The sequence below is a fragment of the Hakea prostrata genome, chromosome 1, assembly GCF_041222555.1.
Source record: "Hakea prostrata isolate BN-2017 chromosome 1, UWA_Hpros_2, whole genome shotgun sequence".
NCBI classification, from domain to species: domain Eukaryota; kingdom Viridiplantae; phylum Streptophyta; class Magnoliopsida; order Proteales; family Proteaceae; genus Hakea; species Hakea prostrata.
Window position 1 is genome coordinate 76,822,652 of NC_142600.1, and position 23,276 is coordinate 76,845,927.

Consider the following 23,276-nt stretch of genomic DNA (forward strand, 5'->3'; position numbering starts at 1 on the left):
GGCGTATATGCGGACATATTCGGACAATATCCTATCGATTTTCGGTCAGCCGGATTCAGATGATAATCGGATAATTATTTTCTTAAGTATATTTTTTTAAATGGGCATGAATGCAGATTGAATACAATTTTTCGACTATTTGTTTATATCTTTAACATCTTATTTGTGAGGGCTAGGTTTTAAATTTAAGAATTTAGCGACCTTGGTAACTATTTTAGTAAAAAATCTAGAAAAGTAGTCAGTAAAAAATTTATAAAAATAAATTAAATAAGTAATTTAATCGGATAGATAATAATCGGTAAAAAAATGACATATCATATCTACATCCTATTAGTAATCGTACGGATTTAGATACCCTTAAAAGGATGCGGATGCGAATTCGGAAGTGAATTTCGGTTATCCATTTACACCACTCTAATTAAAATATCATCCTAGTTTATAGTAATTTGGGATTTTTAAAAAAAATATTTAACAGCAAAGCACAATTTAACTAAGAAAGTTAAAAGGGAGACATTTGTCACTTTTGCAAGAAGGTAAGAGGAATAGTAAACGTCATTATCCAAGTAAGGAGAGGTCCAAAGTACCGTTTGGTCAATTTAAAGGAGAGATAAGTCACACAAGCAAGGTAGGAGATTTTCTTTTTTCCTTTTTGGGGGTGGGGGGGATTGAAAAGCAAAGTTAATTCCACAACAACATTGGTCTCTCCAGAAGACAGTTATTACATACTCCAAAACTTCATCCAATGTAATTCTACAAACACATACCTCTCTAACTTGTTACAAATTATTAGATCTACAGGTTTTAATATTATTGGAAGAACTTGCAACAACAAATAATGGAGTGAAAACATATACATGATTTACAGAGTTCAAAAGAACAGCATCAATTCCACAGATCTCACTAGTTGTAGTTCCCAAAGAAAAGGTGAGATCCTATCCATATTAGACATCTGCTAAATTTTAGCTAGCTTGATTGGCTTCTGCTGCAAAACAAAAATTCAACAAGCAGCTCTGGACCAGATGAGAGACATGGCTGCAACCAAGGATTGATTAGTGGGCTAGATGGTAAGATTTTCTTGAATGGCAATGAACGTTCCCACTATGGTCCCTCCCACATCTGGGAAACTTTCACATCCACGAAGAGGCTTCACCTTGCCCTTTCGGGTAACCTCAACTGGATACTTCAAGAGGTGTCCCTTCATCTCTGTTACCTCATCGGAAGCAAATTGTTGCCAGTTCTGCTCTCCCATAGACCTAACCCGTCTAACACAATCAATGCTTTTTGGTTGTGTAAAGCATTCGTCAAGAGTTCCCATATGCTCTGCCCATAGAGACATCCTATAGCCATAAATCTACAGTAACACATGAAACATTTAAATATTGAGTCAAGTATACATTCTGCAAAAGAATTTAACCATTAGATGAAGATGAGTTACATTGTGAGGTTCAGGTGTACAATCGGTACACCAAAAAATTAGCATATCCGAGCAAGCTTACCTGTCCAGATGGATTATACCCCTTTTTAGCCCATGTATGAGAAGGTTGATAGGCACCCATTGCAATCTCTGTGTCTCTCGTGCCTTCCATGGATCGTTGGTTGATATTTGCAGACCCCAATATTACATATTCATCATCCACTATCATGCCTTTTGAGTGGACGTAGATCATAAAGCGTCGGCTCTTTCGAGAGAGTGCCTACATTTCCAAATTTATAAGCATTTGAGTTGGGTATGAAGAAATTTACATGACCGACACACCATGATGCATAAGCAAATAACAAGGTGAAAAAAACCCAGCAAGATATAAGATGAAAAGATTTTGTCAAAAGAAATTATTAAACTGAGATAACTCAAATAGCAATATGTTGATGGGTGCCAAAGAACATGAACGAAAGAATAAAAATCACAAAGGAGAAAGCAACCGAGGTATTTTGGTTTTGTAGTCTAGGCTTCCCTTTTCTTAATGAAATTATTTCTAACTACCCCTCCCACACCCTAACCATGTCTCACCCCCCCTGCGAAAAAAAGAAAAGAAAAGAAAAAAGAAAAAGAATGTAAAAGAAAGTAAACATAAAAAGAAAAGGGTGGTACGTAGTTTTAGAGATAAATAGATAACCTGAGGAGAATTTGCTGGAGTTGGACTATGTACAGTTGGGCTGTCATTTCCATCTAGAATCTCACGATTGCCAAGACAGAAGAAATTCAAATAATCCTCTGGTTTATAAGCCGTCTCAAGCCCAACCTCTTCCAAAGCATTGTAAATCGTTTCATACATCATTTCCATAGTATTATTCTGCAGCAATGATTCCAGTTAAATGAACATATAATATTTTGAGCTACAACACACCATACATCACCTTGCAAGTTCATACAAAAATTTCCCATCATTTTTCTTCCATAAAATGACAATTGTATTTTGCAAAGCAACTTGAAAACCACGTTGTGACATGAATAACATAGTGTTGAAATGGGAGAACATTAGTAGATGCTTGTTAACATTTTCATTCATGGAGACTGGTTCTTGTATGAAACTGTTTCTTTACATGTTCCTGTGTTAGGAGACTGTTCTTTGTTTGGAAATGGGAATTCGATAAACCAATTTTAGAAATATTTTCTTTTTGGGCCCACGGTATGCAAAATCTTGTTTTTGAACAAAGGCACGGGATAGGAGAGCAAGGTGGAGGGAGTTTACAAGCAAGGGTGGCTGTGGGGGTAGTCTCAAGGGACCTCACCGTCGAAACCATTTTTATCAAGTTTTTGTCCCCTCGGAAAGAACATGTCTTACATGTTCTGCAAAATTAGTTCTTCAGACCACTTTTCTCACAAGTACGTTCTTAAAGGACAAATGAACAAACCTCTTTAACAAACACCTACCACATGTTCTTCTGTTCTCCAAGAACAAAAGAACAGAGCTGTTCTCTGGGAACATACCAGACATCCTCAGATTCTCTTCAAGAATGGCATTGGTTACATAGCTGTTGGATTCCATCCTAAAAGTCTGTACTAGGAGGAGGAGAGAGCAACATCTACATGAGAGGAGAGACCAAAATGTACATGAAGAAACAAAAGTACCACTTTATTGTTGATGAGGGATATAAGCATTCCCCCACACAGTGTTAGAGATCCAAACCTGTTCTGTCGCCAAGCAAATCAATTGAAACTGAAAACCTTTCTTCCTAAACCGAAAAAAAGAAATTGGTTTGAAGGCAATTTCCTTGATTGACTCACCCAAATGAGCCTTTATATGCAAGCTGCCTCTTATCAAGTACAACAATACAATAACATATATATATAAAATAAACAAGATAAAGGGCTAAAATCCCACTTGTTCTTTTTTCTTTTTCTTTTTTTGGTTCTTCTCCTGATTTCTCTTTGTTCTGGATATTTGGTTGTTCGTGTTCCGTTCAGTTGTCTCCTCATGAGCACACTAAACTTCCCATCAAGCTGCTCTGAGTTTTGTGAGAAAATTCTGCACACAGGAGTTCTTTGTAATCATCTATCTCTTTGTCACATATGCATTTCTTATCATGTTGTTTTCCTAGAGCATATCATATATTATACTCAAGGAATGAAATGTTGCCGGAACAGCCTGGTTCGGCAACCAGCGAAACCCCCATATATTGGTGACATTTTGCCGACATTTCCGGCACAGTTTCAATGATTCCGGCATAGTTTCAGAGCTTAACGGAGGAATCTGAGTCGCCTTGGAGATTCTAATGGCGACGGCAGCTAAGGCTTACCTGTTTCTCTGCTCCTATTCAAATGACATCTTCTTCTTGAAACCCAACAAACCCTTCTCCAGCCATCTCCTCTTCTGCCCTTTAGTTCCCACAACTTCCGTCAGCACCAACTCCTCCTTAAACTTGAGATTTTGAACGAAAGAGAGAGATCCAACATCCAAGTCAGAGATTGAAAGCGAAAGAGAGAAATCCAATCTCAGGTTCTGTGAAGTTTCAGCAATTTTCGTCAATATTCCGCCGGTTTCCCAAAAAATCACCGATTTTCCGGCGACTTTTTAGAAGATATCATTTTGGGACTAGTTTCATGTTACCATATATCGAAACGGTAAAATATCGCCGTAACTATTTTGCCAATTTTTCCTTCCTTGATTATACTCACATTATGGAAGAAAAAAATTATGAAATTCCCTATGTCCTCTATCTCATTGCTTCGTCATGAACATTGGTGAAAAATGACGACAACAACTGAGGTATCCCAAATCTCGCCTCCTTTGCTGCATGAGCTTCAACATTACCATCAACCCTTCTCCTGCCTCCTTTTCTCTTACTTACTGTTGCTATTCTGCTGATCATAATGTTTTTTCATCCGTCGATTTCACCATGATCTTCTCATTTCTAATTCTACTCTGATATTACACTGTTCAAAAAGGATTTCTAAGTCTCTTAACTGATATGAAATTTCTATACTGCTTTGCTTGTATGTCTTCCAACAAGGAATACAACAATCATACTAGTAAGAGGGAAAAATATGCTCAAAGTAGTCATTACCATCTTCCATTCTCTCTCTAAGTGATGACAACTTATCAAGTAGTCATAGTTTTTCTTCTAAATGTCAGTGGCCTGTTTTTCAGATGGATGTTAAAAATGCTTTTGTTCATGAACATAAGAAAGAAATGGTCTACATGTAGCCTCTTGGATTTTCACATGATTGCTTCATGGTGAGTAACGAAACCTCTGTAAGGCTTGAAACAGGCTCAGAGAGTTTGGTTTGAAGACTTTCGTGGGGTGATTCTTCAAGCATGCTTTGCACAGAACTATCATAATCATTCATTTTTAAGTCACTCTTCCCCAAGAGTTTCTATTCATATTTGGATGATATTCTTTGCACTATGGTGAAGATGAGACTTAAGTCAATACTACAGTGAGGTTATTCTCGAAAACTCTTTCGGTGAAGGATTTGAATTCTCTCAGATATTTTCCTAGCCAGGTCCATTCAATACAATTTGTGTTGACTTATTCAAAATGGCATAACCAATGCATGAGGCTTCTGGTACACAGAGGTCTGAGGAGGCTCATAATGTATGTAGCCTTACTCCTGGCTTTTGCAGAGAGGTTGTTTCTTGAATTGATCCATGACTGCTTGGCCATGATGGAGCAACCTTACTTTTGCACCCAGCACCAAGGCTTAACTTCTTCTACATTACCTTTGATTGAATGTTCTTTAATTGTAATGGATCACTATGATGGGTCTATAATATTGGTAAAATCTAGGCCTCCAAATTTTTAAGTGCCGTAGTTTCCATATTTTCATTGTTATTAAGTGTTTTTTATGCATTCATCCAAAAAGAAACAGTGTTTCTCATGTAACATCAATTCACTGGTGGGACCCAGCATGATAAGCTTTGGAGAAAAAACCTAGATATCATGGGTCCAGCCTGGGATCTAAGTCATCTTGTAGTTATCTTTCTGTTTTTTGTGTTTGGGGTGCATATGTGAAATTAGTTTCAGTTTCATAGTCTAATTAGGCATCCTATTATTTTTCTCCTTGAATACTTGCAAGTAAACCAAAGTTTGGGACAAGTGAACTGACTAGAAGTTTACAGGGTATTGTGCCATGAGGAAAGTGCGTGGTCGGCTGAGATCACTTCAACCTCCCTGCAACCATTTCTACCATGATTTCTCCTTCTACTTAACTTGCCATCCAGTGTAGTTAGGCTGGATTAGAATTCTGTAACTCTACTTCTATTTAACTCAGTTTCCTTCATTATTTTTAATTATAGTAACAAATTACCCTATCAGTTAAGGATTGGTTTATGACTTCCCTATTTATTGGTTTGAGCTTGTTTTTGAGTTTTCTATTTATACTTTGAGATTTTCTATATTTCTCTCAGAAAAGAGAGAAGGGGAGTTTTTTTTTTTTTTTTTTTTTGGGGGGGGGGGGGGGGGTGGTTAAACAGTAAATTTATTGAGAATCACATGTGACAGTATGAGGTTTAGTATGCAAGTAAGATAAATTCAGTAGTCCTAATCGAACCATTGGATTTATTCAATATTTTGATAACTTGTTTGATAGCCTCTTAGTACTGTTGTAAACCAAAATATTTCCTAAATCAGTTCATTTGTTTCTGAGAAATTTAAGTTCCCACTTTTTAGGATCTTAAGTTACCAATTCTGTAATGCTAATAGTTCTTGAGATACAACCATTGGATTAATTCCATCTTTCAAGAGTTGTTTCTAGTTACTTTATCAACTTCATACCAGAATTTACAATCATTTAAGTTTCTCATTTATTGTTACTTAATATTATTGACTTGGTTCTTATGCATTCATTGTGATTCTGGTTTGTATTGTATTTTTTATCATAAATCTTTAAGCTTCTAGAAACCCATCAATTGGTATCAGAGGTAAGATCAGCAACTGAATAACAGATGTGATGCCCAATTCAGCTAACGACCTTCCACTTTACAAGCTGGTTTCAACTTTGCACCTCCAAAGGAAAAGTAAATAGCATCCATCAAAGAGGAGCATGATATAAAGGTTAAAGTTGAACAGGTTCCCACGGAAGAGTTTTGTCTCCCATCAAGGCTCATGTATCATATAAATTGCCACCCTCAGTATTAGAATGTTATGTTACTTATGCTGGATGGCTGGCTAATTTATCTGAAACTCCAAATAACTGACTGGGCTGTTAACAGTACTGTGGCTCAAATTCATCCACCATTAGCATCCAATCTCATGTTATAACTGCTAGATGGTTAACTTCTTTGAAACTCCACATAACTAACATGACTGTTAATAGTATCACTACCCTCATGACTTACATTTTCACACTTAAAAAATTTATCATGTTGAACACTGAAGGGCAAACCTTAGTGCAATGGTAAAGGTTGCTCCATTGTGACCATATGGCCATGTGTTTTGAGTTAAAAAAGCCTCTTTGTGAAAATAGGGGTAAGGTACCCATGACTGGAACAGCCTCTTCATAAAATCGAGGGTAAGGCTATGTATAATATGGCCCTCCCTGGACCCTGCAATTGTCAAAGATTAGTGAATTGGGTATGCCCTTTATTAACATAGTTGTCAAGGCTCCAAGTAGGCATCCAAGTTCTTTCCTGGGTCGAAGGAGACAGCAGTCTTGTCAACACTTCATGAGTTTACATCGATTTATATTTATTGCTTTGATTTTAACAGAAAAGCTTATATTATGTCCTATGCTTCATTTTTTATCAACTGTTCTTCTCATAGTAGCAATTAGCATAAATATATCAAATTGCATTGATACGACTTCCATGTTGCATATAAAATCAGCTATATAAAACAGTCATTGTTGTGTTACATACAGTCATAAAATCACACCTAGGCAAGCACATTATTGCCTAGCAGCGTCGATGCTCCTCTAGTGCCTTGGATCACCTAGTCACTAGACAACCATGATACTGAAGCCCCAGACTCTAAAACAATATAAAACTCCTGACCATTATGAAAATTAAGTAGTTGGAACCTACCTGCCAAAAGAGAATCCTTTGTGTAGCAGTACCTGTTGGAACACCCTCAGGCCACATAGGAATAACTATATAGACAGCGAATCTCTCATTTGCTCTGATTTTGTTCGCAATTTTCAAAGCAATTTCCATTGGTATTAGATTGTTTGCACCTACATGTGAAACCATAATTAGCTAAAACTACCAAATTCTCATCCTGTCATGTGATACCTAATAATAACGACCGTAGCAAAACAGATAGAAACAGGCCAGTGTAAACCTAGTTATGTTTTATAAAGAAAAAAAGAAAACATAGTAGAAAGCAAGTACCTGTAATTTTGATACTAATTTTAGCAGATGTCAGAAACCAGACTCTAAAAATCAAACTAGATTCTAGAATGAATGAAGAAGCAAGGAAGAAGAAGAAGAAGAAGAAGAAGAACCAGCATGGATAGAACAACTCCCTGTGATTTTGGATAGATCTCTTAGAATCACAAGCCATTTATTTATACGTTGCAATAACAATATACTAGGACAGAATATTTTGTGCACTAAAATAGAAACAAATATTACAAGAGATCAAAACAGAATATGCAGTCCAATATTTTGTTCACAAAACATATAAGCAAGAAAAAAGGAAAAAACAGAAAATATTGTCTGTAGCACCAAAATAGAAACTATAGAAGATCCAGATTTCCAATCCACTGTATTCATATCTCATGCAAATCTTAACACTCCCCCTCAAGCTGTAGCATACAAATCTCCCATGCTTCAGCTCAAGATAACACATATATCAAAAAACTTAATCAATCTTGAGCACAAGCCTACACTAGTAAACATCGAGAGAACCTCACTAGGCAACAATCTTCATGTCAAACGAACCATCAAACAATGAAAATGAGCGACTCCAATGTCCACACAAGTATGTAAAATGTGTAGTTCAAATGTTGCATATAAGCTCTTCGCAAGAAGGCAAGTAGTAGTTAAAAATATGGGTAGGTAAAAGGTAATACCAATTATTACGAACCAAATAGGTAGGTAAAAGGCAGTATGGGTTACAAAGGACCAAGTAGATATGTAACAGACAATATGGAGTACTGTAGACCAAGTGAGTAGATAAAATGTAGTATTATTGTGTATCAAGTAGGTAGGTAAAATGTAGTATGAGTTACTATGGACCAAGTAGGTAGGTAAAAAGACAATATGGGTTACTACAGGCCAAGTAGATAGGTAAGAGAATGGCACGAGTTAAGGACCAAGTAGGTAGATAATAGACAATATGAGTTACTGTAGATCAAGTAGGTAGAGATTGTTGGTTATTGCGGACCAGGCAGTGTGGGTTACTAAAAAGCGTCTGAAATAGGGGGCATCTCCCTGGCTTTGGATAGGGAAGGAGAAAAAAAAAAAAGTCAAAAGCAGACAACTGAAAGGGCATCAAAATTAGACCGAGTTCTTCCTTTGAAGTGATTAATAGGCTCCTAGAATTGCAACATCATCAAGTGGCAGCAGTAGCAGATCCTAGAAGCACAGAATTCTAAGAAAAAAATATCCCAGAAATCCCATCGTGGGCAGAAGCTGTAATCAAATTCAAAGAGTTACTTCTTTATTTAGTGATAGTTTGATCCTTTAGTTACAGTAAATCAGTAATTTAGGCAGCATCAGCTACTGTGATAGGTAGAGGTTGAGAGAAGAAACTCAAGACAACTCTCAAAATAGTAACTTAGTATTTGCTCTACTGGATCTAGATTAATCAAATCTTCATTGAAACCCTAGTTCATCTTCTTATATGAACTAGGGTTTTACCACAAATAGGAACAATTTGAAATGACTCTCAAACCAGCAAGTGAAAAAGAGCAACCTATGAATCAGATTAATGCTCTGATATCATGTTAGAAACCAGACTCTAAAAATCAAACCAGATTCTAGAATGAATGAAGAAGCAAGGAAGAAGCAGGAGAAGAACCAGCATAGAAAGAACAACTCCCTGTGCTTCTGGATAGATCTCCCAGAATCACAAGCCACTTTATTTATAGGCTGCAATTACAATATACTAGGACACTATATTTTGTCCCCTAAAATAAAAACAAATATTATAAGAGATCAAAACAAAATATTCAGTCCAATATTCTGTTAAAAAAAATAGAAAGCAAGAAAAAGGAAACTACACAAAATAGAAACTGTAGCACCAAAAGAGAAACTATAGCATGCAATAACAAAATAGAAACTATAGAAGATCCAGATCTCCAATCCACTGTATCCATATCTCACACAAATCTTAACAGCAGATATATTTAACATATTGTGATTAAACAAATATACTTGGTTCCCACCTTCATTTGTGTAACTGTCATTAAAATGAGCTTCATCATTGTTTCAAGTCAACAGTTCTAGTGTAAAAAGAGATAGTACTGAAAGAAGTTTTTAGACATTCTAAAAAACATTTTGATAGGGGTAATAATCAAAAGTTGCAGAGTATGGATAAAGAAACAGAAGAGATTAACACTTCAAAACCAGAAATGAAGTAAGAATATAATGAGACAGGAGCAGATATTTGAAACAGTAAAATAAGAGAAAATCAGCTAATTGTAGTTGGAAATTGTTGGTGCAACCTAGAGGGGGGTGATTAAGTTGCAACTAGTGGATTGTCCCAATTTTTCGGTTTGTTTGGAAATACAAGGTAAATTGAGAATTCACATGAATTTAAACATTGACAAGCAACCACAACACAAGATTTATAGTGGTTCGACTTTACAAGTCTATGTCCACTCCTCTCTTGGCCTCAAGAGAGATTTCCACTAGTGAATCTCTTTCAATACAATGGGTAGAGATCAAACCCTTTACAATCTTTGTTACGGGGCAAGAGCACTATTTACAATCTTTGTTTATCCTAGGGCAAGAGCACCCTCTTCAATCTTTGTTCATGGGCAAGAGTACCCAAACAATCTTTTTTAACGGGCAAGAACACCCATAACCAATTCTAATATACCTACTCTTAGAATTGAAACAGCTACAAGAGAAGGATGTTACCTAACAAGAGGTTGGACACTTTACCTCTTGTGTGAGTGTGATGCAATAAGAGTTGTATGCTCAAGATATGAAATGCATGCACCACCAAAGCCTTCAATCACCTCAAACTTGACTTCCACAAGCTTTCTCAACACTTTGGTATGTTTTTCAAGGTTGGAGAGAGGGTGAGAGGCAAAACCCAATAGCTTTCTTGTAGTTTGAGAGCTTGAGATTACTTGGGGATATCAAATGTGAGGTTCAACCCTCTCAAATGGGGTGAATTGGGCTTATATAGATGGCCTTTGAGTGCCTTAGCCCAATCCCCAATGGATAGAAAACGGACATAATTTTAGTCCAGTTTTCAGTCCAGACGGACATCCGTCTGAGCAGACGGTCGTCCGTCTGGGAAGTATCCGTTAAAAAGTAGCCGTTGGAGGCATACTTTAATCCGTCTAGCCTACTGTGACCAGACGGACGTCCGTCTGCAGCACAGTAGCTATTCAAGTTTGGGGCTTGGACTTGGCTTGGGTTTTTGGTCTTTTTGGTCAACCCTAAGCCTTATACACCTTCCTATTATGTCCTAGGTCAGTCTAGTGACATGATATGCTCATAATTTGATACAATTACATGTGAGTGCGTATGGATGTGTCCTAAGTCCTAAATTCATCTAAGTCTTGATCATTGATATTCTTGAGTCTTCTTGTACTTCATTCTTCATGATCATCTTGACTTAGACTTCATGTCCATCTTGGTTTGGTCTTGGCTTGGGCTTGAGACATCCGGTGAGTTTGGTCCAATGAGTTGGGTTTGGTCCACTTGCTTTCATAATAACTGGACAATCACAACTTGATATGGACATTAGTAATTTCGTGTTTGTTATCATCAAAACTAATGAAGGCCGATGTGGCAATGCTGACATGGCATTTCCCAACAGAAATAATTCTCATTATCTAACACAGGGTTATTCCCAAGTTTACATCCGTTTGGTCCAATATCAACCATGTATGTTCAGTATAAACTAGCTTTTGTCAATTTTCTGGGAAGAGTGCTACAAAATGCTTATCCAAAATGGTGAAGTCCCCATTTTTCCAACACTAGAAGGGATGCAGTGGTCGATCAAAGTTGTTGATGATGAGCAATCCTCCAGTCATGCATGGGGTTGCAGTCCAGGTCTTATTTGATAAACATAAGTTGTTTTAATATTATCTAAAAGAGTACAGAGAAGATAAAGAAGATGTTATAAAATTAGAGGCATTCCCAACAGGTCCATGCATAACATAAAAACTTAACCCTTCTCCTTTACTTTGCAAGGCATAAACCTTCACCCACTTACATATTCATTTTGATTTTCCTAGATAAAACATACTCAACTCCCCAAAATCCATGACCACAGAACCAAAAAGACGCCAATTTCTTAGCTTTTCTTGCTACCATGTGCTTCTTTTCAAGCTTGAAGATTCACACACCCCTTTCCATCCATATGCATTGTCATGCCTCAAAAGACATTATCCTCGTCTAGGATTCTAATGCTCCCCTCCACAGGACCCTCCAGTTCCTATAACTAACAGTAGAGTTGCTGTCCGATATCACCTTGTATTTCCCTCAACTTTGAAGCTTTTCCCTCCAAACCGCTGCCCTTTAAACTCGTGCTTACAGAATAAAAGAAAGAGTAGGGAAAATAACCTTTCTTTTGACATGGCACATGGCTACTAGGCTATAACTTGTCAAATAGAAAGGGGTAATAAACACACAACAAATTTTAAGCAGATACAGCGTGTAAAGTAGGGCTGCAACAGAGACGGGGCCATGTCTTTTTCAAACCCAATCCCAGCCCTAAATGCTTCTAGACAAGCCCATTCCTGCCATGACCCTAATTCAGGGCCTAAAAGTCTTGTCCCTAACCCTAAGCCCTAAAAGGCCAAGCCTATCCCTGTCCTGCCCTAATTGTCCCTAATTGGGCCGAGGCAGGGCAGGTTGGCCTTGTCGTTGTCCTTGATTAGCCTTATCCCTATCCTTGGTTGGCCCTGACCCTGACCCTAGACTAGCAACTCTAATATAAAAATTAACTTAACTAAGTCAAAAATGAGAAGCCAAATTGAACAATGACACTTTCGAAATCCATACTTTTATTAATTTTAAAATAAAAAATCAAGGGAAAAAAATTCCAAGCTATTATTACTCAATCCAATATGATAATATTTTAATTAGATGTACAATAAAAAAATAGAACTTCCATAATCTAACCTTTTGTTAAATCTAAACTATTTGACAGAAAGAAAACAAAGAAACAACATTACTTCCAAACTTTTCTATGTCCTTGATAAATTTGATATCAATCATATCTTAATTATATAACCAATTACAAAAAAAAAAAAAAAAAAACCTTATAATCTAACTTCTTGTTAAATTTGAATTTTCTGATATATATATATATATATAAAAAGGGATAATTACTGTTGCCCCCCATGTACTATAGCTTAATTATTAAAGGACCATGCTTTCCATAAAATTAATGTTGCCCCCCTCAATTCTAATAGTGTTAAAAGGTTGTTACAGTTGAATGTTTAATGTCTATTTTGTCCTTCTAAAATTAAGAAGTCAAAACACAATACTATCCTCATTTAGAAAAAACCATATCAAGTACCAATTTTTTAGTATTCTTATCATTTTGAATTCCAAAAAAAAACTACCCAAATTATTATTATTTTTTTCACTAGGAAAAGGAACTTCCCAAAATTGATAATGCCAAATCAGATAGTAAATAAATGAAAACCTAATGGAAGTAGGAACTTCCTAAAATGATAACATCAAATTGGAAAAATAAATAACAAAGACTAAAAAATAGCACCAAATTGAAAAGTAAACGTAAAAAGCTAAGAAAATAAGGAGTTAGCAAATTAGGTTAATTTTTTTTCTTCTAATTACTAAGGTAATAATGTAACTTAATATAAAGTGTAAATAAGTAAAGTAAAACCTTAGGGTTATTTTGGGATTTTTAAATAAATAAAAATTGCCACATCATCACTTAACTAACGGAGTTTAACAATAGGGGGCAACAATAATCAGAGGTAAAGTGTAAGGTTGAATTAGTAATTTTAAAAAGTATAGGGGATAAGATAGTAATTAAGCTATAGTACAGGGGGGCAACAATAATAATACCTAAAAAAATGAAGAAGCAATACATTTTCTAAAAATGCTATTAAAAGTAAAAAATATCTCAAACAAACTAAGAATAAAATGAATAAAAATATAAACAACTTAAACTCCGTATTGTCTTCTTTTCCATAAATCAATAAAACAATTTATAAATCCATATTGTTGCCTTGACCACACAAATCAAGGCCAAAATCAAGGTCATATTAGGGCCAATATTAGGGACACGTTAGGACAAACACTAATCCCAGCCGTGCCCTTGGCCCTGATTTAGAGTCAAGATATTTTGGCCTTGACCGCCCTCAAGGCCAAAATCTTGAGTTGGCTGAAAGGTGGGCCAGGGCCTCTAGGGCCAAACTTGCACCCCTAGTGTAAAGATACTGGATCCCCAAATTCTCTTTTTACATGGGAAACTTTGGGCTATCCTCCTTCAAATGCAACATGCACCACCCATAAAATGGCATTCATATTATTACCCAGGCACTTTATCCTAAAGGAATACCATATTAGCTTATAAAGGATTGAAGCAATTATATGGTTTAGTTTATCACTTATGGTAAATTGATTTAACCCAGCTGACATCAGCTATTTAGCTAAAATTGCTTTTTGCACATGACTTCAAGAGCAAGAACACCACAATTTAACCAAGAAGACACACTTGACTTCATTACCAAGGCACACCAAGACCGTAAGGGCACCTTTACACCTTATAGCCTTAAAGCATGCAGTCTCCCATTAAGTGACCATCCCAATCAATACTCTTCTTGTTTGCCTCCGACACTTCACCCCTCTGCTCTACCTCCACAACATTGCTCTCTGCAATCATTTAAAAGTTTTGTCATGTCATGAATCTTCTGAATAGTTCCATAATGTCATAGACCAAAAGTAACATTCTTGAGGGTCTCTCTCTCTTGAATATGTGAGATTTGGTCTATCGTCTTGACAACAAATCTGTCATTTATCAACAAGGACCACATGTAGGGCATATTGACTCCCTTTGAAAACTTGCCAACGCGTGCATCTTCTAATTGCCAATGCATCATTCCATTAGACCTAGCAGAACATGTAGTCCTCTCCTAACATCATGCTGCACTTTTTGAGACACATTTCACTCCCAACTTCTATGCTCTGATCTTCATTGTTGTAGATGTTGCTGCATCAAGTACCGCAACTATGTGCCTTTAGAGCATCTTTCCATCCAAACTAGAGGTTCTAAAAGCTTAAGTTGCCAATCAAAGACTTTAATAGGTTAATTTTCCCCTTGTTGGTTGGAAACCTAACTCTATAATCCTTTTTTTATCTTTTTTTTTTTTTTTTGAATAAATAATTTGTTAAGCAAAAGGAGAAGGGGGGCGGAGTACAACAAAGAAACTAAGGGCAGAGCCCTACCGAAGCCAAGAAGGCCCTAAACAAAAGCAAAGCAATAAAGAAGCAAGGCTCTAAAGGCCAAGATTACATAGCCAAGACCAACTCAAGGATCAAAACTAATTTTCTTATTTTTCTTCTTCTTCTATCTAGAGGACTTGAGCTCAAAGATGAAATCTTCATCAAGGTGACATTGCCCTTGAGTAGAACGGCTGCTTCTCCTATGACTTCGGAGTTGAGGAAAAGGGATGTCAGAATACCCCCAGACTCAGATGCAAGAGGCAACCCTCCCACCATAAGGTGGAGGAGAGTTGGAGGAATGTGAGCTAAGGGAGCTCAGGGCTGGTGGGTGTGGAGGATAGAAGAGTAGTAGGTAAAATGGCCGGGGTGGGGGGGGGGGGAGTGCTTGCGGGATTGGGGTAATGGATGATAGATGGGCTAGAGGAATAGGTCCAACTAGAGGGTGGGGTGGAGAGAGGAAAGGGAAGGAGGGGAATTAGGTTGAGAGGACCTACCTCTACAAGTTATCTTGTAGTGGACAGACTCACTAAAGACGTGGTAGTTATGAGAAAATCCCTCATTGCTGATTGATAATTTTCTGACTGAAAGAGTTACACAACACATTGATAGCTCTTTCCTTACCAAGGAAGCAATCCCTAACAAGGTTGTCAAGGCGTCACCTGAGCGTTCTGGCCATTTTTTGGGTTAAGGTGACCTTGTCTCGCCTTGTCCCCTAGGAACACCTTGTTGCATTGCTTGGTGTCGCCTTGGGTTCTCATTGCCCTTTATCGCCTAGCCTTGTTGCCTTAATAGCCTTGACCCCTAGACTAGGTCCATATAAAAATAAGCTTATCTTTTAAACACTTGGAAGGGTTACCAATCAACAAGTAATGATTAAAGGGACACACACATTATCAAGATTTATGCAAAGGCTCAAAAAATGCATGTTCAAGTGGTCCAATGTGAGAACATGTCCTAATTTGTGTTGCACAACAAAAATATCACATTATGCTCTTTATGTAAATGGTCATTCTCACAGTTCCTCACCTAAGTCTTTGTGTTGTGACCAATTATACGATGACCCAAGAAAATACTGGTTTTCAATATAAATGAAATGCTGGGCAGATCGGATGGCCTTCACATATGCTGTGTGGATGCTCATGTCAATCAGCACGTTTTTACCGCACATCAAGTTCTGTTGAGCATGCCATTGGAGTTAATTAGTCATCATGGGAAATGATACCCAGATTGCAGAAAATAACAAAAAAGAGGAAGAATAAGAGACAAAACACTACCTTGACTACTGCATCTCTTGGATCCTTCGGAAAGCCTTTCACAGAATTTGAATCAATTGAACGGAACACCTATTGGTTGTTGAGGGACAAAATGAAACAGATGCAGAATTTTAAGAAATAAAAGCATATATCACAAATCTAATGCCAAACATGATTGAGTAAAACTCACAAGTGAACCAAAAATACAGAGATGGCGGTAAATGTTCTTACCTGGACGTGCCAAGTCTCGGGATCATTCTCACTAAGGTATGGAGCATCAAGTACACCAATGATGTCAGGAATTCTTTCTAACCTGAGTAAAGCATCATCACATGATTTTTTTAATTTTTTAATCCCATGGCGTTTGGAAGCTTTTAGCCAACGCTCTTCAAAGTTGGCAAGTACATCATATGCTGCTGGTCCATCAATTTTACTGTGCAGATCATGCCATGGTTCCCTTGGACAACCAGCAGTTGGCCCCTGCTTTAGGTATATCACATGTAAGTAAACAAAAAAGAGTGGCAACTTATAGAAAGACCATTTACCCAATGTGGGCATGCTTATGTGGGTTCCTCACTTATCAGAGGGGTGAGTTCAGAGATAGTCCTTAACCTTCAGCATTTTTCTGCACAAAGTGGCTGCTCCTAAAACTTGAACCCAGGCATTTTCCCTAGCAGATGGAACCTTTTACCACTTCCAAGCAATGGCCCTTAGGAATGAAATTTTTATTCCCAGTAGAAGAGGAACAAGAGCTTAATACAATTGTTCTTCTAATAAACTGCCAAAACTTTTAATTGTACAGTGTTCGTGTTTCTTTCATGAACTTCTTTAAAATTCACTGTGAACTTATTGAAGAGAATTGTTTTGAGTAATTTGATGAGTATATAGGCACTCAAAGAATGGAGATTCCTATTTTCGATAAAGTAATTCCCTCTAGTTGCAGCAGTACTTTATTCAGATCTACTTTTAAGTGTTTTCTCCATAACTCTGACATACAAATCTAATGCCGTGACATAACGTTTTCACCCTTGTTTTCTATCTTGAATTAATTGATTCCCTCTAGTTGCAGCAGTACTCTATTCAGGATTTACAGTTGAGGGTGTTCTCTCCATCATTCTGACACACAACTCTTTGGCATTCTATAACATTTTTTGCTTTTGTCCAATCTTAATTTAATCAATTCCCTCTAGCTGTAGCAGTTTTCTTCTGACATGCAACTCTTTGGCATCTATAACATTTTTGCTTTTGTTTCCAATCTTAATTTAATCAATTTCCTCTAGCTGCAGCAGTTTTCCATTCAGATTTACTGATGAACTAATTCCTCCATTAATCTGACACACAAGTTTAATGTCATTATATAAGTCTGCACCTTTATTTTCAAGAGTTATTTACTACAGTAATAATTTCCATCTTTGTATCTTGGGGTTAGGCAAATTGGTAACAAAACTCAAGTGATTGGAATGCATAAGTAGAACAAAGTAAATGTTCTTCTATATTTGCAACCATCTGCAGTATCCACTGCAAACGAGATGCAGATTTATTTCTTCTTAATATAGTGAATTCATTATTTTTAAAGTGATCATGTAACAAAAGAATTACTTTTTAAAGAAAATGAAGTAGATAATCCCTGACCTTTTCCATACATTAGCCAAAGCTTATGAAAATTTTTGCATTTCATAAATTTTTCCTAACAGTTCAAATAAACTACTTCAAAATCAAAACAGTAAACCTATAAAGACCAAGGAAAAATATGCATATCCTCAGTTATTTGAACTTTTATTTTCATGAATTTGGTTCATAAATAGCAGGGGTTCATGTACAAAGATTCGAAGGGAGCTTTAATATTCTCATTTGGGTAAATATCAACATACCATGAATGTGCAAACTCTTAATAATGATCAAGTAATGAGAGTAATAAAAAATGAGATATCGAAACTCAAACAGAACAGCATAGAAGAACATTTGTTTAGGATTACCGTGAAAGTAGGGTTATGATAGTCATCCTTATGAGTGGTTTCTAGTGTCCGAAATAGGGGATGTCTTGGAGTGTCATACCGCCCATCACATAAATCAAGTCCTCCAACAAAAGCTATGATTTTTCTCTTATTATCACTGGCATCAGCATCCACAATCACAGTTTTTTGATGATGAGTATAGATTGTTCCAACTTCCTGAGTACAAAGATGGATAAAAGTTGATGCAAGTCCCAGTATTGGAGATCTGGGAAAATCTAAACAGACTAAAAGCGGGAAAAAATCATGGGGACAGATAACTAAACATACAATCACAGACTCCTCCACACAAAAATATTACAATAACATACTATACTAGTCCTGATTGAATTGTGAGATTTTTTTCACCATTGACAAATAAGGCACACAAAAGGAAAGATTTCTCACTAGAGCAGACTAAGGTGGAAAAAATTGTGGGCACTTAAAAAAACAAAAATAGAAAGTACAAGGAATTTGGAAGAGTGAAGAACCCTCACAGCTTCCACCCTGGCAACTACGAAAATAACTTCAAATAGTACCGAGCCAGGGAGGAAAAAAAAAGGATATCAAAATTTCTGTGTCCTAAGCAGCAACCGGATATGATTGCTTCACCATTGTGCTTATATTCAAATATACAAGCTCTTAGCAAAATACAAAACCAACTAATATATAGGATAACCATCAAGGAATTTCATAAGGCCAACTGAGCAAGATGGAGAATATTTTTCATTTAATAGTCAACAGTAGCTTTGATGGGTCTGGTTTACGTCTGGTCTAGGGGACCAGGTTCAATAGTCAATTGGATAAGATGCTCAGTTATAATACCCATACATTATTACAAATTATGCTTCAGTGAGAACTTCATATCTTCCTTCCCCTTTTTTTTTTCTGGGGCGGGGGGTGTTTGGGCCAGCCCACCTCCTAATGCTGCTCCTGCCCACAGTGTGCTTGGTAAAAACAACACAGTGATACAGGTATTTACATGCCATCTAAGTAATAAGAAGCTCATTGATATAGTAATTACAAACTGGGAAAGCACGCATATTAACAGAGATTGTGAAAAACAAGAAACCTAAGCACAAAGTCCAGAACCTAGTAAAAGGAGATTTTTATTTCAGGGGGTGGGAGTAGGAGGTTCAGTACTCACCTCTCAGCTTTCCATTTGAACTAATAAGGAACATCAGATCCTAATGATCAAATTTATGGAGGATATATAAATTGAACAATTTAACACTAGCAACTCTGAAGAAGCAAAGAGTCTGATTAGATAATCGTTCAAGTCTAACCTGCTGTTTGGCCCAGCTATGTCGTTTTCCAGCAGATCGAGGGCAAAGTAGAACTTGCACCGAAGAGTGCTTGAAGAAACGTCTAATTTCTTCATCATGGGTTGCCATGACACCATCCTACACATCCCAAAACTGATTACAAATTTGCCAAAGACTTGATTTACTTGAAAAATTGCAAAAGCCTTAGAAAGAAGCTCCTATAAAAAAGAAACTTGGAGAAGTGACATGAAGAGAGTCTGAATAAGAAATGATATTCTAAAAGCAACATAAATAAATATAATATATACATGTATGAATATAATCTAATTTGAAGTTCAGTAATTGCCCATGTCATACAAAAACAGAGGAAAATAAAAGGAAAAACTGCACAGATCAGCCTAAGCACATTGGAAATGCACAAAGTTTATCTATCTTGTAGATACCAGTAGACCATGAATTCCGAGCCACTCTTGAACTAACAGTAGGAATTTGTTGGCTTAGGTGGACCCAGTTAACAATGTTGTTGATATTTTAATGGCCAGATTAATTAGCAAAACTTTCAAAACCAAAATTAAGATCCAAATGGAAATTTTGAGCCTCAACATGTCAAATTTTTATTTGGTACCCAGACAACAGCTATTAGGGTTTCAAGCTACTAAGTATGAGTATGAGAAAAGTAGGTTATTTTACCGTCTTATAGCCCAAGATGCTCCTTGAAGTAGGATCATCCCATACTAGAAGAAGAACTCTCACTCCTTCTTGAGACTTTGCCATAAGAAGATCCCCCAGGGTACAGTTTGAAGCATTACCAGCATCCCGGACAAGTCTGACTTTGTGGAAGACAGACCACCCTGTGATGTAAACTAAACGACGAGCCTGACTTATGGCATCAAACATGTCACGCCAACACTTGCCATGTTCGTATAGCATTCCATGGTCTAGCTTCAGGTTTGGAAGACAACCATCAGGAACATGGGCATCTTGATAAAGTGTAACTTTCCCGCCTTTCCTAAGAGGAAAATATGTATCCGGAACACCAGCATAATCAGGGCCTGCTCCAACTCCATTATCGTAAGTGGTCAGTTTGTCTATGGGAGTATATTGAATTGAAAGACTCAATTGGGCTCCAGGTTTACAGGGCTTCCCATTGGCGTTGAGGATTGGGAAGGATCCCTCCACTTTTGCTCCTGAGTATATCTGTTCAGCTGAGATGGCTACAGCTCCCATTACTTGAGAGCCAACAACATCACTGTCTTTGACAATAAAGTCAACTTGTGCAGCATGATGTGCAACAGGAACATTAAAGTGCTGCATCCAAACTGGGTTCTCACTATTACTGATCACAAAAGTACGTGCAACTACAGCATAGGAAACTGAAACTGTGACATACGGATCACTGGTTATCTTATGACTCACGCTCCCCTCAATTTTGTTGGTGACATTTCCCGGTAGTTTCCCAAAGATGTCTCCCAAGGTCTTATGAAACATGTCCATGTTGGGAAGGTTTTTTGCATCACGGATCCAGATATCTAAATTACCATGCAATAGCAACACCTTCAATGAACCTTTAGACGGTTGATATGGAACCATCTGTAGATTGTGGCTGGAAACTGAGCTGTCCAATGATGGCAAATTTGCATGAGGTAATTGAGGAAGAGGCAATGGCCCCGAGTACGAATGTCGTATGTTTGGGAACGAATCATTAGGATAACCATACATTTCTGTCTGGCTGTTATACCTCGCGCTCACGCTCTGCGACAAGGGTGGTGGTGAATTTGAGACTGCCGGAGGAGCAGAGGGGTTGTGATCAGACAATTGCAGTCTACCTAAATGATCATCAATTGGGGGATAAAGAGAAGAATGAGACTGAGGCAAACTGCCAACATCTTCTCGATGGTAAGAGGAGCCAGCAGCAACCGATGCTGAACTATCTTGTCTGTGGAAACTGGGAAGGCTATCGGTAGAATAGCTGGAATGATGAGTTTCATAGGGATGAGATTGATGCGATGGGCTCCCATGGAAACTAGGATGGGTTTGAAGGTGCGAAGAACTATGGCTGACAGGGGGAGGGTACTGGGTATTGGGGTATGAGTAAGGATAGGGAGCGGGTGCAGAGTTAGAGGGAGGGGGATAACGATAGTCTAAAGGACCAGAATGGCTGTGGTACCCCGGCGGTGGTTGCTGCGGCGGTTGTGGGTATGAGAAGGAATGAGATGGAGGAAGTGAGTGGGGATAGGGATAAGGCTGATGGGGAGAAGGCGATCCAGGAGGTGGGTATACATCTGAATGTGGAGGTGGAGGAGGAGGGTACCGGTAGGGATCGGGGTATGAATATGGACTATAATTCGCCATTATAAATGATCTGTTTTTCTCAAGAAACGATAAATTTCCAACACCAACAAGCTTTTAATTGAAGCAGAAGAATTTCCCTGGTTCTTGAGATTGCTTGATCTCGGCGTTAATGGATATCTTTTCTACCAAAAATAAAGAAAGAAAAAAAGGAATTTAAAACAGGAATGAAGAATCAAGAGAAGGTACGGTTTAGTTTGGTTTGAATTCTGTCAGGTTTAAATGGAATTGAAATGTAAGTTTCCGGAGAAAACAAGACAGAGACAGAGATGAATTTACCTTTGTCCGTTAAAGAGAAGCAGAGATAAAGCAGAAAAGGCAACAGCGAGCTTCGATTCTTCCCAGCTTAACTTCGAAGGTAAAGACGAGAGAGAATCTGAACAACAGGAAGTTTGAAGCTTGGGAAGGCTCCGCTCGCCTGCCACTGCTTTTCGTTGTTGAAAGAAACCTGAAAACCAACGAAATTGGAGGCTTGTCTTACGTAGGATGAACAAAGCAACAAAGAAGTTTCAATTTCGGGTAGCGTGAAGGGTCGATCGGGTTCCGCGTCATAATAGAAGTGATATTCCGATTAACCCCTTTTTCTTTCTCCTACTGTTAAATTCCAGCGGTAGAAGCAAATTCAAACGAATTAGGGTTAGGTTGGGAATGTGGCGAATGGTTATGTCAAATCTAGCCGCCTATCCAAATTCCCGTGGAAAGATCTTGAGTTCGCACTCCACGGAACGTATATTAATAATTATTTTCTCAGTCAATGGTAGGTTAGTAGAGCGGTTAAAAACTTAGACTCCCATTGCGAGGACTTGGGTTCCCACCTATCCGACGACATTTCATTTCCAATAAAAAATAAAAAAATTCTCTAATATAAACTTGAACTAAAAAATAAATAAATAAATGCTTACCACACATGCAAAATCTGATGATTTGGTCCTCCGATCCTCTTCCCTCACTGATTAATTGCTGACGTGGTTCTTGTACATAGAGAAATAATTTTTGCTGACGTGGTTCTTGTCCTTAGATATAATTTTTTCCAAAAAAAAAGATAAAATTATTTATTTTTTTTGGAAAAAATTATATCTAAGTTATGGGAAGTGTCTCCACCACCCTCTTACAGTGTTTTTTTAGAAATTGTGTCAAATGCCTATTGGTCAAGCAGATGGAAAGAAAAAAGCTCCACACCCTTTTTACCACCAAACGGTTTTATCTTAATCCTTGTAGTTTTAAAAAATAAGTATTTTTAAAAAATTATTAATTTATTTTTTAAAACTTTATTTAAAATTATAGTAGTCCTATTATTAAATTCCATTAATTAAGTAATGATGAAACATTTTTATATTTCTCCAAAACCCTAGAAACCTTGAGGTTTGTTGTAATTTAGGAATAATCAGTCTCCATCAATTCTATTTCAAACCCAACTCTCCTCCAATGTCTTCT

At 37.3% G+C, this 23,276-nt stretch overlaps 1 protein-coding gene across 1 annotated transcript; it reads right to left on the minus strand.

Annotated features, from left to right (window-relative positions):
• Nucleotides 1-416: 416 nt before the first annotated feature.
• Nucleotides 417-22,372, minus strand: LOC149030198 (phospholipase D gamma 1-like). The gene is made up of 10 exons (XM_089142519.1): nt 20,184-22,372; nt 19,515-19,631; nt 18,214-18,408; nt 16,469-16,717; nt 16,259-16,327; nt 16,011-16,158; nt 7,464-7,612; nt 2,115-2,291; nt 1,497-1,694; nt 417-1,351 (listed from the first exon to the last, which is right to left on the minus strand). The coding sequence occupies exons 1-10, from the start codon at nt 21,843-21,845 to the stop codon at nt 1,058-1,060; spliced, it is 3,258 nt and encodes a 1,085-aa protein (XP_088998645.1). The 5' UTR covers nt 21,846-22,372; the 3' UTR covers nt 417-1,057.
• Nucleotides 22,373-23,276: the final 904 nt, after the last annotated feature.

Bases quoted from the DNA above. Each gene is read 5' to 3' on its own strand.
- LOC149030198 (XM_089142519.1), bottom strand. From the start codon at position 21,845: ATGGCGAATTATAGTCCATATTCATACCCCGATCCCTACCGGTACCCT. The intron at 7,613-16,010 runs GTGAGGAACTGT...TTTCACATGTAG, and splicing joins GTCACAACACAAAGACTTAG to GTGCAAACAATCTAATACCA. The intron at 1,695-2,114 runs GTTATCTATTTA...TTGGAAATGTAG, and splicing joins CTCCAGCAAATTCTCCTCAG to GCACTCTCTCGAAAGAGCCG.